Source organism: Manacus candei, unplaced genomic scaffold (assembly GCF_025592945.1).
Source record: "Manacus candei isolate 608988 ecotype Guabito, Panama unplaced genomic scaffold, ASM2559294v1 h1tg000036l, whole genome shotgun sequence".
Classification (NCBI taxonomy): Eukaryota; Metazoa; Chordata; class Aves; order Passeriformes; family Pipridae; genus Manacus; species Manacus candei.
In genome coordinates, this window is record NW_026138084.1 from 184281 (window position 1) to 199711 (window position 15431).

General features: G+C 44.9%; 1 protein-coding gene across 3 annotated transcripts in view; it reads right to left on the bottom strand.

Annotated features, from left to right (window-relative positions):
* Nucleotides 1-13597, bottom strand: part of DCAF1 (DDB1 and CUL4 associated factor 1) — a 50660-nt gene extending 37063 nt beyond the window's left edge. The window contains exons 1-6 of one of the 3 annotated variants that reach the window (XM_051793391.1): nucleotides 13510-13597; nucleotides 8509-8626; nucleotides 3867-3943; nucleotides 3554-3627; nucleotides 2498-2611; nucleotides 629-766 (exon numbers count right to left, since the gene is read on the bottom strand). In XM_051793391.1, the coding sequence (XP_051649351.1) occupies nucleotides 629-766; nucleotides 2498-2611; nucleotides 3554-3627; nucleotides 3867-3943; nucleotides 8509-8618 (513 nt within the window). In that variant the 5' untranslated portion in view covers nucleotides 8619-8626; nucleotides 13510-13597. Of the gene's footprint in view, nucleotides 1-628; nucleotides 767-2497; nucleotides 2612-3553; nucleotides 3628-3866; nucleotides 3944-8508; nucleotides 8627-11677; nucleotides 12818-12871; nucleotides 12892-13509 lie in introns of those variants that run through there. The other 2 variants (XM_051793392.1, XM_051793390.1) reach the window with 2 other exon arrangements.
* Between the last annotated feature and the right edge of the window lie 1834 nt (nucleotides 13598-15431).

Genomic DNA, 15431 nt, shown 5'->3' on the forward strand with positions numbered 1-15431 from the left:
TGGGTGAGAAGGAAGTGACTTGAAAGCCAGTAAGAGCAGATGAGCTATATTGGTGTTAACAGAATCACAGAGCAGCTTGCAGCATCCTTCCATCATCTCTGGCTAGCCTGGAATAAAGGCAACATTCCCTTTCAAAGCAGCAGCTTTGGTAAATTGCAGGTCCCCAAAACCAAAGGTCATGCTTTTACTTCTAAAGATTAGAAGAGCAGTGAATGCATTTTCACCATAACTGTCTCCACGTTGACTTACCTTTCATTTTATAACCCCCGTCTGGTGGGTAAATCACAACATGCAAAAGTTACAGATGTAAAGCTGCTGAAAATTTTTCTTTAAGGAAACTATGAATTATGAGTCTTATTAAAATGTAAAGTGTTTGACTTCTTAGGTTTCCACTGGTAATTTTAACACAACTGATACAACAGAATAATCAGGCCACATGCTCCAACCAGCAGATGCACCATCAGGGAAGGATGGAAACCATGAGCTGTTGACTCTTGCAGATATTATCACAACCACCATAAGACCCATATATTAACTCATGAATGTGAGCTCCCCATAAAAAAAAAAAATTAAACAAAATTAGAGGCAACTGCCCTCTCCAAAGGGGAAGTGATTGAGAGATGATTACCAGTTGTGAGTTCTCATCCCTGTAATTTGCAGCGATGTCCTGGTTCTCCATAGCTCCCCCCAGCAGCCCCGTTGCGTAGGTCCTCAGCGGCTGATCAGCCTCCCGTGCCCACTTAAAGAGGTTTTCAACTATGCCTTCCTAGAAGGGAGAAAAAAAAAGAATGCAGTTCCAACAGTTACATTTCATCTTCAACTTCTCAGTCCCAGTGAAAGGACCAGCTGGGAACAATTCTCCCTACCCCTAGTAATGACCAGATTAGATTTCCTACCAGAAAAGATTTCCTACCAGAAAGAAATCGAACACTTTAAGCTGCATGAAACTATTTCCAGGCATCACATATTTGGATTTGCACACCTGCAAAAACCTTCTGAAGTGGCCAGTCAAAGTACTTCCCAGGAAGCAGCAAAACACTACAGGCATGAGTTGATTAGTCCAAACAAAGGAGCCCAAAGCTCCTGGCAGTTTTGCTAATAGAAAGCTCCAGCAATTTAGCAGATTTCAAAGAAGCCATGTTGAACTCACATTAAGTAAAATGGAATTTGGCTAAATTTAAAACACCCATCTAAAAAGACAATGTTTTAGTACGAAAGACTAATTTTTTTTTCCTCTAAATCACTAATGGATTTTAAAACATCAAACAGGAACACATTATCACCATGATGGGAATCTTGCACGTAATTTGAATCATAGGTACAATACGGTACAGGATCAGAAAAAAAGTAATAATGAATAGACACACATTTCAAGGAGAACTCTCAGCTTACAGATTTTCAAAGACTTGCCTGTTATATCTTTAAAGAATTGTATTATTATTTAAATGCTCTTATGTAATTTTAAAAAATTGTAACTGATGAGATGTGAAATCCCTTGGTCGCTAGAGGGCCTCTTTGTGACTAGAACAGCACCCTCATCCAATGGATATCCTAAAGTCTCCTACATACAGGAGCCCAAAGTGCCAGAACAGAGCTCTAGATATTCTCAAGTCAAAGGGAAAAAAGTTCTTAAGTGCAAAACTTAATTTAATTTCAGCTTACAGAGAGCTTTAGTCTCTGGAAATAGCTATGTTCTCCAAAAATGGGAAGCTATGGTTTTGGTTTTAAATTTTTTTGGTTTAAAGTCTCCCAGCCTTAGCTTTTGGACAGATCACAAAGAGCTCAAATTAAATTAAATCTTTCACAAAGGGAGAAAATTATTCTTTTCTTTTATCACACTTTGGAGTCCATACCCATATTTTTAATAGTAAAGAAACTAATTTAGAACTTTAATATAAAGCACTACTTGATTCGCAAACTTCAGAAAAACAAATTTTTACAGAAGAGGAAACTGTGGCTCAGGAGTGAAATTCACTTTCTCCTCCCTTTCAGCTCTCTGTGCATTCCTTCAGAACAACCCACTTGTCAACACACAGAAGTCTGAGTCAGCTGTCCATCACAGTTCCAGATAATCCCCACAAAGCATGTGGATTTTAGACTGCTTGGTTAAAGTATGACTTGCTTATCACTCAGCTCTAGTAATGCTATCGCTCTGCTGTAGCTGGGGATTACTGGGCAAGACTCCCACAGCAAGTCCTCCATGTTCTTTACAGCCTGCTCCATTCACAGGCCTATCATGCAACAATTCAAATTATAACATTTCCCAAAACATTACATTAGGTTCCAGCTTCTGTTCGAATCAGTCACATTACACCTTAAAAAGCTGTGAAATATTAAAGATTTGATTAATTGAATAAGCCAAAATTAGGAAGACTGAGGAGACTGTCTCACAGGGACAGGATTTCAATAGGGCTTTTTATTCATTTGTCCTTTGGGAAGACTTGTTGGAGTACATAATACAGCAAGCTTGAAAACCAAGCCTCAGCACAGGTGATACCTTTTCCTGAAAGACAACAGCTGTTTCCAGTCCCGGCATGATATCCAGCAGAAGTCGGCAGGCAGCAGTGTTCAGTGGGGGTTCTCTGCTCGTCATCACATAAGCATTCACTAGCTGGAGAAGATCAGGAACAGCATTGGTTTGAAATCAGACTCTGACCAAAACCAGAGCCGTGAAAGCCTTACAGCTCCCACAGCAGCAAAGTGATACAGTAAGGAATGCCAATCTGAGCCCTGGGTCTCCACACAACCAGCCTTTAACGTGCTCCCTCAGAGCCTCAGAAGTGGAAATTACTTCTCAGAGAAGCCATCAGAAAACGTCTGGTCTGCTTTTCACTGACTAAATATTTATCTTGAACTCATTTGTAAAGGCAAATGCTTTAAAAAACTGTGACAGGAACAGAGTAAACATGAAAAGATAATTGCTAAAAAAAATTAATGTAAGAAATAGCATGTTTTTAATTGTACCTCCATTTGCTTATCGCTTGCAGTTTAACACAGAGAGGTACATGCAAGCTATCTGTCAGAATCCTTACAGCAATGAGTACTCATATAGGTGTGTTCAGGGATGTGAGGATAACAAAAATTCTAGCTATTAAATCATGTTAAAGTATAGAAATGTAAGAGGAAAGCCAGATTCCTGCCTCCTAATTCTCTGCCTGAGTCTTCTAGAGCTAACACACACTATTCTGCTCCTACAGGCAGCCCAGCATTTCCATGAATTCAGAGACAGGGTACTGGAATTAGTGGCATTTTCATTACAGAAAGAAATTATGGTTTTGTACTTGTATTAGAAGACCTACATTTTCTTTAAAGAGACTGATAAACCTTGAAAAGAATTAATTCAATTGCTGCTACACACATTCCAACAGCTCATCAACTCCCCTTTCCTTGAGTCACTCTTAAACCCATTTTAAAAACCACTGCTATGGAAGAGATTGTCCTGACAGCACTAAAATAAATATTAAACAAGTACTGAGATAAACCAGCATACAGGAAATAAAAGCCCTAAGGTGGTGTCAGGAATTGACAGATGCAGTTCTTGAAGCAAACCTACCGCATTCATGAAATCATCGTTCTTGAAAAGTATCCTCAGTAAGTGTCCCAACATGCACTCCGGGTCCGCTCGGCCTGCAGGAGGAACAGGGAAACACTCATCTGCCTGCCTCAGGATGCCAGGGTTAATACTGAACTGCTATCCCCAAACTGGCTGCGGAATGCTCTACTGTCAGCACCACAGAGCACCACTTCCCAGCGCAAAGGCAGTGTCAGGCCTCGATCAGCAGTCAGCACGTGTTTCCTCTCAGTATGAGTTAGCAGGTGTTTGCTGGGACAGAGCTGGTGCTGCCCAAGCCACTCAGGACTCTTACCCGGGTGCCGGTCATCAAACGGGTCGGGGTCCCCTTTGCGGTACTCCTCAGTCTCCTTCTCAATCAGCTCCGACATCCTGCAGGGGGAATGACAGCCAGTGAACACAACTCACACTCAGCCTGCTCCTAGTGCTCCCCACATTAACACATCTGACAAAGCACTCTAAACCAGCCCATCACCTCTCACCTGAACAGCACTCAGTGCCACCAGAGGATTTCAGACTGTCCACAACAGAGGGCAGAGAAAAGAGACTGGCCTCTTCTATCTCAGCCTCCCACTGTGCTCCAAAACCCACTGAAACCGTATGAACACCCCAGAGCTGCACATACACTCTGTGGGGCCAACACCTTTTATTTACTCATCTTAGAGTTCTGGTGGTGTAGAGAACTTGAGCAAATAAAGGGCTTGAGCAGTACTTTTCACCACCACAGTGTCTTTCTTTTGCAGCAGAATCAGTCCTGAACAGGTGACTTAAGTCCTCCTCCCTATTCAGTGTGTGCAAGGGCAGCTGCTCAAACTGCCTACATAGTTTTCTGTTATTTTGCATAATAAATTTCAATCATGTTGTATAATTATTAAATATTAAATACTTTTATGAAGTGTTGTGTAATCTCTACTCAGCTATCAATGTTTTAGCACATATCAGCTACCACAATGGATAAGACAAGGAGAAACTCAGACAGCTCCTCATTCACAGACCTTCAAAATATATTAAATGCTCCCCTGTACCAGAAAAAAAAAATTAAGGGTTGTTTTGAAGCTATACCTTCTCCTAAATTGAGGAGCGGCCTCAGCAGACACATTAAATCCTATGCTCCAATTCATTTAGAATGAGCAGTATGGGAATTAATTATTATTTTTATTTAAACAAAATCAAGACGAGGGAAATTATCTCATGGTCAAGCAATAAATAATTCCATAGTTATCCACTGTCTTTCTCCATGAAGTGTCACAGTGGAAATATGTGCAGTTTTATGTGAAATAAAGAGCACTCGGTTCAATTAAAAAATTAGCAAATTAAATCTTATTTCCTAGGTATAAAACATCATACCCTTCCCTCTGCTGAGGTGCAGAGTCTATGTACAGCACAGCATTTTAAAACAAGGTCTTAATACCTCAATGTAGTAATCTAGGCAGAGTTTATTATAGGGGAGGGAAAACTGCTGGAAAGCTGCAGTAAGCCCTGGAAAAATATTTGTCTTTCACAGGAGATTTCCCTTACAGAACAGCACTGACTTCTACTCTATTCCTGTTACTTTCCAGAAAATATCCAGTGTTCCCAGGCACAATTAGAGGTAAAAATGTACTTAGTCCTGCCTCTGAACTACACTGACCAAGGATGATGACTGCCAGACTGTAGGAACAGCAATTTAGCTCACTAGGAATGAGCAGAAAACTTTCCTGCTTGTCTCTGATCTGACAATTATCTTTCAACAAACTGTTGATCCTGTGGGGTTCCAATATTTACTTTTACAAGCCTGATTCTGAAGGGATGCAAATTATGTCCCTTGTTAATAATAGGTGGCACAGCTTGAGCTCTCAAGGAATTCTGGCAAAAGCAAGTTACTTCAATACTCCACTGCCAGCTCCTCGGGTTTTTTTCCACGAGAACTAATTGCTTGAGGGGCGTCTGCTGACAGACAACTCAAACAAATAGGGAGTTGGGAAGCAGCACCCTCAACTTGTCAGGTCTTTTGAGGTGAAAATTAGCATTTTGATTACATGCCAGAAAGGACAGACAAGCAGCATGGAAAGTGAGCACAACACCCTGGCCAGTGCATCCTGTCTGGGTAGGCAGCCAAACAGTGAGCCAGCTCCCAGTGGTTTCAGGGACAACATTATCACAGGCTGGATGAAATGGGCATGTGAATCACTAATTATGGGGGGGGGTGTTAAGGCAATTAGTCACAATTGTTTGAGCAAAATAAAAAAATAACTGCCTCTTTAAAATTGACTCTCGAAAAGGAAAAAAAAAAAAAGAAAAAGGGGAAAAATTAAAAATCAAGCTTCCTTGCAATACCCTTCTTTTAACTAACACATGCAAAGGTGGTTTGTGACCTGACTTGGACAAATCTATCCAGATCAAGAGCTTTCTCAATTCTCAATTGGAGCAACAGAAGAGTCAATTAACTCATTCCCACCTTCTAACACTGGCACCTGGCACACAGGGATTTAACAAAACCACAGAGCTTCTGTTCAGGTTTCAAGATTTCCTTCGCTCATTTGGCATTATATTGGTTCTCCCACCACTTCAAAGTTTGCAGACAAGATCTTGGATTTACATGAAGGCAGGGATTCTTTCCCCTTACTTCTAACTCTTATTTTTTTTTTCCTCTTTACAACTGTCTTTGGAAAGTTAGTCAGATCCTCATTGTCACTTGCCACAAACTGAGCTCACCTGGGCAGTGGGGCAGGAAGGGACACTGGTATACAGAGAAGTTCCCAGTGACCTACATGGCATAACATAAACCCATCCTAATCCAGCCCTACGTCAGCACTTGGCATTAATGACCAACCTGAGCCTTTACAGCAGATTGCAACTGCATAAGATGCTCTAGGATCCCATGTCACAACACACTTGGTTTGTGGAGATCAAAGTTACTGTGTTAAACTGCTGATTTATCCCCTGATGAAAGAGGCTCCTGGGATGCAGTGAAGGATCTGGCTCCCAGGATTTGCCTGAATGGTTGAACATGACTCTTCCAGTCTGTGAACTGACGCTCTTGCAGGATCATTTCAATTTACAATATTTTGGAAAACCAACTATATTTAATATCTGTTGTTTGCTGACGGGTTTCCAAGCAATTTATCCAGTTCATACCTTCTAACACTCCAGAGATGGTACATCCATCTTACTTGGAAGTGACAATTCAGTTGTGGCCCATAAACCTCACTGTTGCTGTCCTTGTCCTGTTACAGCTGAACCCCTCCCTACTTCACCCTCACATGTGCTAGCTCAGTATCACATTTAATGGACCCCCATCCACACAGGGAAGTTTTCATCCATTTTGCTCAGGAGGCAGAAGGAAGTAGAAGAGTATCACTCACGAACAAGTCTGACCACAACTTCCTCTGCCTGAAGACTAAAACAGTATGTAAGGGCATTACTCTGCCTCAGGTCATTGGCCAATGCAAGCTCCAGTTGGTGAGGATTCCTGGGGAGCCCCTCCACCAGAAAATTCTAAATACCTAAAACTCCAAACACACACACAGCTTTCACTGATACCTGAGGCAGTGTAAATCCAATTCCTGACAGTCAGTAGATCCCCTTGCTATCTACCTTAAATAAATCTATACTATCTCCACCAAAGCCAAAATACCCAAGCTTTCACCATTCATAACCACTCTGCCTGCTGCACAGAAACCCTGAGAATCAACAGAGAGTTATCAGACTTGTCTGGGCATAAATAATGTAAGGAGTTCCAGGAGCTGAGTGGGAGCAAGAAGTGCCAGACTGCTATAAACACAAGAAAAGACATGTTTAATTCAAATGTCTTTAAATTTCTTAGAATACAGTAAAATTCTGGTTATGCCTACAGAAAAAAAGTCTTGAAATAGCACATATGTTTCCTTCAGACAAGACCCAAAGACACACCAAAACATGTCTCACAATTTTCAAGAGACCTACTAATTTTCAAGTGTTTAGGGTTGGTTTTCTGTTGCTCCTCTCCCTCTTTCTGAGCTGCTATTTTTAACATGTAGTAAGAACAGCAAAAAAAGCTGTGCCCAGTAGGTAAGGCACAGCACAGACCTGAGCAAGAAGCTCCACCAGATTCCTGTTACTTCCACCCAGTGCCAGCTCAGACTCCATGAGCTGACTTGTCTGACCCCACAACACAGGGCAGAGCAGAACATAAACCTGGATTGCTCCTGGAATCCAGAGCAGTTCAGTCCTGCACACACCAGGCAGGCCATGGGTCTGCCAGCAGACGTGTGAGGAGGGATTGGGAGGAATTTCTGTGAATCTCCTGCTAAATCAAGAGTAATGTCAGCCTACCCAATTGAGGCCTGGCTTGGGAAACTACAAATCCAACTGATAATTCAAATGTTTCTCTTGTAATAGATGACGTCTTATAATTAATGGTGTTACCTACACAGCTCCTAAAAACAATTTATTGGTCCAGGTAATATGTTCCTCACATATGCAATACAAGGCCAGTCAATCAACACACAGTTTAAAATAATTAACCAAGTTTCAAAATTTCACTTCAAACATGTTCTGTGAACTTCAATAATACTACTCTTGTCCTTTCATTTAATCTAACCAACGTCACTGCAAACTCAAACCCCTCACACTACCAATGATGGAACAACATTCTCACAGATTCCCATCTTGATAAATATTTCAGAAGCTTCATGTTAAGATAGCAGATTTATATCAACTTCTAATTATTTTTCCTGACTTCTATTATTTATGAGAATTAAATTCATGTTTTAAAGATAATTTGTGTAAGATCTTTGCAATATTAAATTTCTTACCAAAAATTTGCATTAAAATACCACACTATAGCTCAACTTCCAGACCACAAAAATGAATTACAGATTATCAGGTATGTGAAAACTTCAAGCAAAAACATGGTTAAAGCTGCTGTCAAGTAACTTCAGATACTTCAGTTTAGGAATTTGCTTAACAGATCTTACCTGGTGAGGATAGGGACCATGTCTTGCCCACTGCCATGTTCTTTCTCCCATTGCTCAAGCAAAGTAGTGAGCTCAGCCTTGGAGTCCACATGGCCAGTTCCTGAAGTCATGGCTTAGCCTAAAGGCAGAGGGAACAACCAGCATAAGAAGAAAGGGCATAAAAATGAGCAAGAAATCACACTATGTCACTATATTCATTGAAATAACCTAAAACAAAGATTACAAGTCATTTGAAAGAGGCAAATACTCAGCAACAAGGAGAGAGAAGATCAAGTGACAGCATTCTGCTTTCAAAGCTGAAAGTTTCTTTTTGGTCCTGTGCCTGAAGACTAAAGAACACGTGCACACTGCACACAAGTCTTGACTGGTGCAGGACAGCCCTGACCAGGACAGAGGAATGCACACCTCACCCAAGGGGTGTTCACTGCTGAACCTCCTAAAACCTCCACTGCTCCTCCACTCCAGGAGCAGACCTGAGTCAGTCCTTCCTGGTGATTTACTCCAGAACCAACAAAGCCAGGGCAGCAGGACTGTGATCAGTGTCATTGTTGCAGTCTGACACCCTCCAGACAGCAATGGAAGTGCCAACAAACATATCAGGTACAGGGTGCCAGGGAGCAGCTGTGGGCAGTGGGAGCGGCTCCAGGACAGCGGTGGTTGGGAAAGAGCAGGGCACCACCTGACCACTCGTTCAAGGTTTCCAAGAACAGCCAGTGGATCCAGCAGGAAGGAAGGATGATCACAGGAGGGAGCACTGGAGCAATTACTTCAGGTTTATCAGCCTTTACTTTTGTGACAGCAGCTGACAGAAGATTTATCTTCTCATCCCCAAAAGAGAATCCCTCTACAGAATTGAATGACTTGTTAAGGTACCATTTAATGAAGAGAACTATCACTGTAGATTCAGTTTAAGCTTCTAAATTTCCAAGTGTCAGCTTTTATCAATCTGACAAATCAACTAGAACAAAAATCTGTCTCAAAACACTGCTGTGCCCTTAGTTTCCAACCTGACAGACTGTGATTGCTGTGAAGAGTCGTAACTTCTGGAGGAAGGAATACCCAATCTTGATTTATAAATTGACCTTGTACTGAAGGTAGGGCTGAGAAATCAAAACAAAAGAGCTTCCTTCACATCCAAAACTGCACAGATTCCCAGCATTTCATTAGCCATAACATGGCCAATATCCATCTGCCATGAGATTAAACACTCATTTGTCATATTTGACACAGAAAAAGAAGTTTCCAAAACAATATTAAATATGGATGTGTTTAAGACAGTGACATACACTTCAATTCTTGAAATACAGATTCAGGGATCAGTCAAATGACAGACTATAAAGGCAGCCATAGGCCAACACAGATTACATAAGTATTTACAGCCCAAGTTCTCTCTGGAAAACACCACCATGCTTAACTGAGTGTTGGACACCTCCTCACTCAGGGAATGGATGAACAATCCTACAGTTCTGCTTCTTGTCTCATAGGTGCTTCTGAATTTAATGTACTGTGACTGTTAGTTAAATGGGAGACAAGAAGTGAAGATCACCTGACTGATGATGAAACTGGGACAAACTGCACAAAAATCATCACCCCAAGACTATGGAAAGATAAACCCGTGACTTCAAGAACAGCATCTTGATAAGTACTATTTTTTGTTAGCATGTGCTCACTTCATAACTACCTAAGCATAAAGAAAGATGATGTTTTCCAAATCACAAGTAATTATGATTTTATCTGGGGCGTTCATTATTCATTCATCTCAGAACTACACCAGGAAATGCAATGCAAATGCACAAATTGCTTAGGAAGAAACACTGCCTCGATGCAGGCAACAAACATAATGAGATTGTACACACACACCCCAAAACACCTTTGAAAAGGAAAACTATTCTGAGCTCATAAAGCTCCATTTCCTTTTTCATTAAGTGAATACCACTTGCCAGCAGCACTTCAGAGCTTTTAAACATCACAGATAAACATCCAGACAAATCCACTCTGGGCCCCAGAACGCAAGTGCTGTAACTGAATCTGCATTCAACCATTTCCGACACCTCCACCTTCATCCTGTACCCAGGGGATACAGAAAGAAGGGCCCTGTGAGCCCAGAGCTGGTACAGGGCATGTTCAGGCTCTCCTGCAATCTCAAAACCACTTCACTTCCTCTAACAACCCTTAACTGTTGCTGCTAGGAAATGAGAAAGGTCCAGCAATACCTGCAAGAGGTCAACAAAGTTCCAGTCAGGAAGACCACGGGAAGTGCTCACACTGCCCTCTGGGACAGTCTGTGCCCAACCATAACCAGGAAAAAACAGAAACAGGCCAACAGTCCCTAAAACCTGGAGTATTGCCCCAGTAAAGCACATTAGCAGCCTAAATACCTGGTTTTGACACACAGCTATTTTCCTGAAATAAAATTCAAACACACAAGTGCCACCCTTTCTATCAGGACACAGCAATGACAGTGAATGTCTCACCAAGGCATCTCATCTATTCCACAGGTTTATCCTTCCCAATTTATTCACACAAATATTACTGTTCTAGATGGCACCACAGAAACTCCTACTGTACTCACTTTTTTCAAGAATTCCATGTTAAATCAAAGTGAAAAACTCTGCAGAGAGGACCAGAACACAGACAGTATAAACTAACCTGTAACCATCAGCAACACACCCGGCCTGCTGGAGAGGAGGCCTGAAAGAGCAGCCCTGATTTTCACTATTTCCCTTGGACAAGCTGCTGAACAAATTCCATCTTAAACTGCTCTCCAGGAACCAGAAGAACAGAGTAGATTTAAATTCAGGGGGGTAGTGGTAAATTTTTTTTTAATAGGTTTTGAAAATCACGGCCTATTACAGATTTCAGTCAGGACATCCAATAACCTAAAGAATGGATTTTTTTCCCCAAGCACCACTGTTGCCAAAATACACTTTGAATCAATAAACTGATATTAACGAAATGCAAAGCACTTACTCAAAGGAATTGACTTTGAAAGACAAATATTTGCAGCCTTAACTGTCGCTGTGGACACCGCCACTGAAAACCCACGTGTGTCTGCTCCAGCACACCCAGCAAAGGGTTTACGAGTGTTTTACTCTTCTGAAGTCAGAGGTAAAAACTTGACAGAAAAAGGGAAACCCAAAGAAACATTCAGATTCCTCGATGTACTCACATGTTTTTGAAACCTCGGACACTTTAGTGCTTGAGTCACCTCAGTGAGACACCTCTGAACAAGCGAAGAAATCAAGTCCAGTGACCTCTAACCACAAATCCTGACTCAGTGCACGGAACAGTTTGAGCAGCTCAGCTCCACCCCCCTGTCCATCGACACACTGGAGTGTCACCAACTGCAACACCACCACAGGTCACTCCCTTACTGCTGCTGTGTCCAGGGAAAGGATTAGGAGGTTCTGAACACACTGACTCCACACAGACACACATCTTAAACCATCAAAACTCTTAAGTGAAAATAAATCTACTTGTAAACTCTGAAAGCCATCAGTTTGGTTATTTGGGAAACGAGCACAAAATCCTTGTCTTAGCAATTTAAATGGAAAATGAGGGAGCCACAGAACAAACCCAAAAATTGTACCTCAGGGAAAAAAAACCCCAAACAAAAAAAAAATCCCAATTTTAATTAACTTTGCAGAAAGATTCCACATTGAAATTAATGTGGGCATTAATTAATGTGCACTTTAAATTAATAGACAAAAACTACATGAGAGCTTGTACATGCACATGTACAGAGGCAACTCAAATTCTAATAACTACACTCTGACCCAGCTTAAATCAGGCTATTTGTTCCTAAACATGACTCTAAGCAGGGCTGAGAAGGAGACTAATATAATAATGTAACAACACTAATGAGCAAGCTGAGCAGTACATCTGTAGGTTCTTCCACATTTATGTTTTAACACAAAGAATTCCTCACTTTAAGAGGAAATAAAATGCTCCCTCTCATCACAAATATTCTTTAAACAGATGAGATACCTGACAGCAATTTGCCTGAACCTGTTGAGTCTGAAATAACCACGTGGAAGTTAAAGCTGAAGCACCACGAACTGTCAACACTGGAGTTCACTTGTGGAAAAAAGTATGCCACAAAGAAATAAAATACTCACAAGCTACAGAGCACAAAACCATGGTTTGTGGTAATACCCTGTCCTCATTTGTCCAACTTCCCCTTTTAACAGAGGTCCAAGTTGGCTGTTACTACTGATCACATTCCTAATGCTGCTTTAAGTACCTGTTTAAAAATTCATCGTTTTTTAAAATTAGGATATTTTAAGGCCAGGGAAAACCACAAGGTTATTCGATTTCCTGGAAATTCTGCTTTTACAAAACAAACTTGGAACTGCGTGCTGACCTGGCAGGACAAGCCCAAAAAACAGGAACAAACTTCTGCTGTCCACAAAATAAGGTAAAAAAAAAAACACAAAAAACCCACAGAAAAAATCCCAAACAAACAAAAAACCTGCGCTCAGTTTCAAAATCGATTCCCCACCGCGCGGCCGGACGGGGAACCACGCGGGCCGCCCCTCCCGTGGGCGGGGGCGGGCGGTGACAGCTCCCGTGGGGTCCCGCACCGCCCGGCCCGGCGGGACGCACCGGCCACCCCGGCGTGTAAAGGTCGGCGGAGGCCGCGGCGGGGGCGGAGACCTGCCGGCCGAGCGGGCCCGGCGCAGGAGGCAGAGCGGGCGGAGGGGGCGGGCCAGGCCCGGGGCCCCGGGGCGGGCGGGGCGGAGCAGGCCCGGCCCCGCCGGACGGGCCGGGGGGGACAGAGCGGGACAGGCCGGGCCCGCCGGGTTCCCCCCGCCCCGAGGGCGCCCCCTGCCGGGGGGGCGGACCCGCCGCCCGCCCCGCGCCCCCTCAGCGCCTGAGGCGATCCCCCCCGCCCCGCCGGCGATGCCGCCCCTGCCCGGCGCGGAGGCCGCGGCCGCCAACCGGCCCGGCCGTGCTCGGCTCAGCTCCGGCGGTGCCTCCCGGCCCGCCCGGCCCCGTTACCTGCGCGCTGCCCGCGGTGCCGCCGCCGCCGCCCCGGCCCCTGCTCCGGCCCCGCGCTCCCCGCGGCGGCCGCGATCGCTGTGCCGGGCGCACACTTTGCGCGTCACCGCGCTGCGTCACCGCGGGCGCGAGGAGGGGGCGGGGCGGGGCGGGCCGCGCGCTCGGCCGGCCTGACGGGAAACGGAGTTCGCGCGGGGCGCATGCGCTTGAGGGTGGTGGCGGCCCGGGCGGCGCTGGGAGATGTAGTTCGCGGCGGGCGCCGCCATTGTTTCTCCCCCGCAGCCCAGCCGGCGGCTGCAGACGGACGGGTCGGTGTTCTCTTGGCGTTCTCCTGGGTGTGGGCTCTGCGCCTTCCAGGCTGGCACCGAGCAGCCGCCGAGCAGCAGGTGCTGCTCGCGATACCCGGGTGTCCGCCCCGATAGCGGCGCTGGGCGCAGGGCCATCCACCCTCCGGCCCCGCGGGGCGCGGCGGGCCCGCTGCCGGCCGCGGCTGTGCTGCCTTCCCCTCCTCAGGGCTGAACGTTGTGTTCTTTTGTGCATTTGTTCAGTGAACAACGCGGTGGTGTTAATCTGTTTAAGGTCACCTCCAGGTAGACAGCGGGGTGTTTCAGTGAGAGGGCGCCTGGAAGGACAGCTCAGGTGCTCACTTAACTCCAACACAGGAACATCGTCCTGTTTCTTGCCAGTTAAGCGAGGGCCCGTTTTGGCAGCTGTAGCCGAGCCCCACAGCGGTGCCGAACACCCACCTCCACCTCTGCTCTGGGCCGTGCCCATCATCAGGCAGAGGAGGCTGCACTGGAGCTTTTCTCAGGCTCCCCTGGGTCTCTCAGGAAAACTCCTCTTCCCACATTCCCACCCTTCCTCCAGCTGCTCCGGAGAGCTCATCCGCTCCCCATTCCTTCCCTCTGACACCCCAGGAGGAGCTGAGCACATGCATGAGATGAGTGAGTGTCTGTGTTTAGAAAAACCCTCTGGCATTGCACAGCCCCGTCCCTGTTTGCCTTCCACATGCAAAATCTTCCATTCCTCTGGGATTGTTTCTCTGTGTCTGACAGTTCTGCAGTGGGAATATCCCGACTCTTGTGTGCTTTTACAGTGGTAATAAACTGTTTTTCTGCACTGTCCCCTCTCCCTGGAATATTAAGTTACCCATGGAGAAGATCCATGCACTCTCAGCAAGATTATCATTTCTGAGGGGGAGGAAGACCTGGAGGAGTACACTCCTCACCCATGCCCTCATGGAGGATCAAAGGTATCAGACCTGCCTACAGCTTTATTATCCAGGGAAGAGCATCACATCCACAGCTGCATCTTTTTCTCCCTTTGGAAGGCACAGGGCAGCCTCGAGGCAGCCACGGAGCTGTTCAGGAGGAGGCTGCGGGGGTCAGCACTCCCACTCCTCATCGCCAGCTTCAGAGGGCTGAGGGCAAAGGTAAGTTTTCCAGTTCCTGCCACATCTGTGATGCACTGGAGAAGGGTTTCTTCTCCGAGAAAGTGCAGTTCACCTGAGCAGTGAGGAGGCTTGGAGCTTGCTGCTCATTGCCAGAGCCTGGCAGGTTGCTGACACAGGGCACAGGTTGCAGCTCTGCCACAGCCTCCTCTGAAAGCTGCCTGAAGTGCTCAGGCCTCCAGCTCCTGCATTTTCAGGGCTCGGGAGATATTTGGAAAGGATTCAGTCTAACATCCTTGTTCCCTACAGGGCAGGTGAGAGTTCTACTGGCTCACTTGGCAGGAACAAGACAGTGTGAGCTCTCCTTTAATTTGGCTTCTCTTTAAAAGCAATGAAATCCCAGCTTGTGCTGCAGTACTCTAGTAATTACCCAGGTACTGCCAGAAGCTCTTCTCTTAAAAGAACAAATAAGAGTAAAAAATTAGTAAATAAGGGGAAACAGGGTCCTCCCTCTCAAGGAAAAGCTTCATTA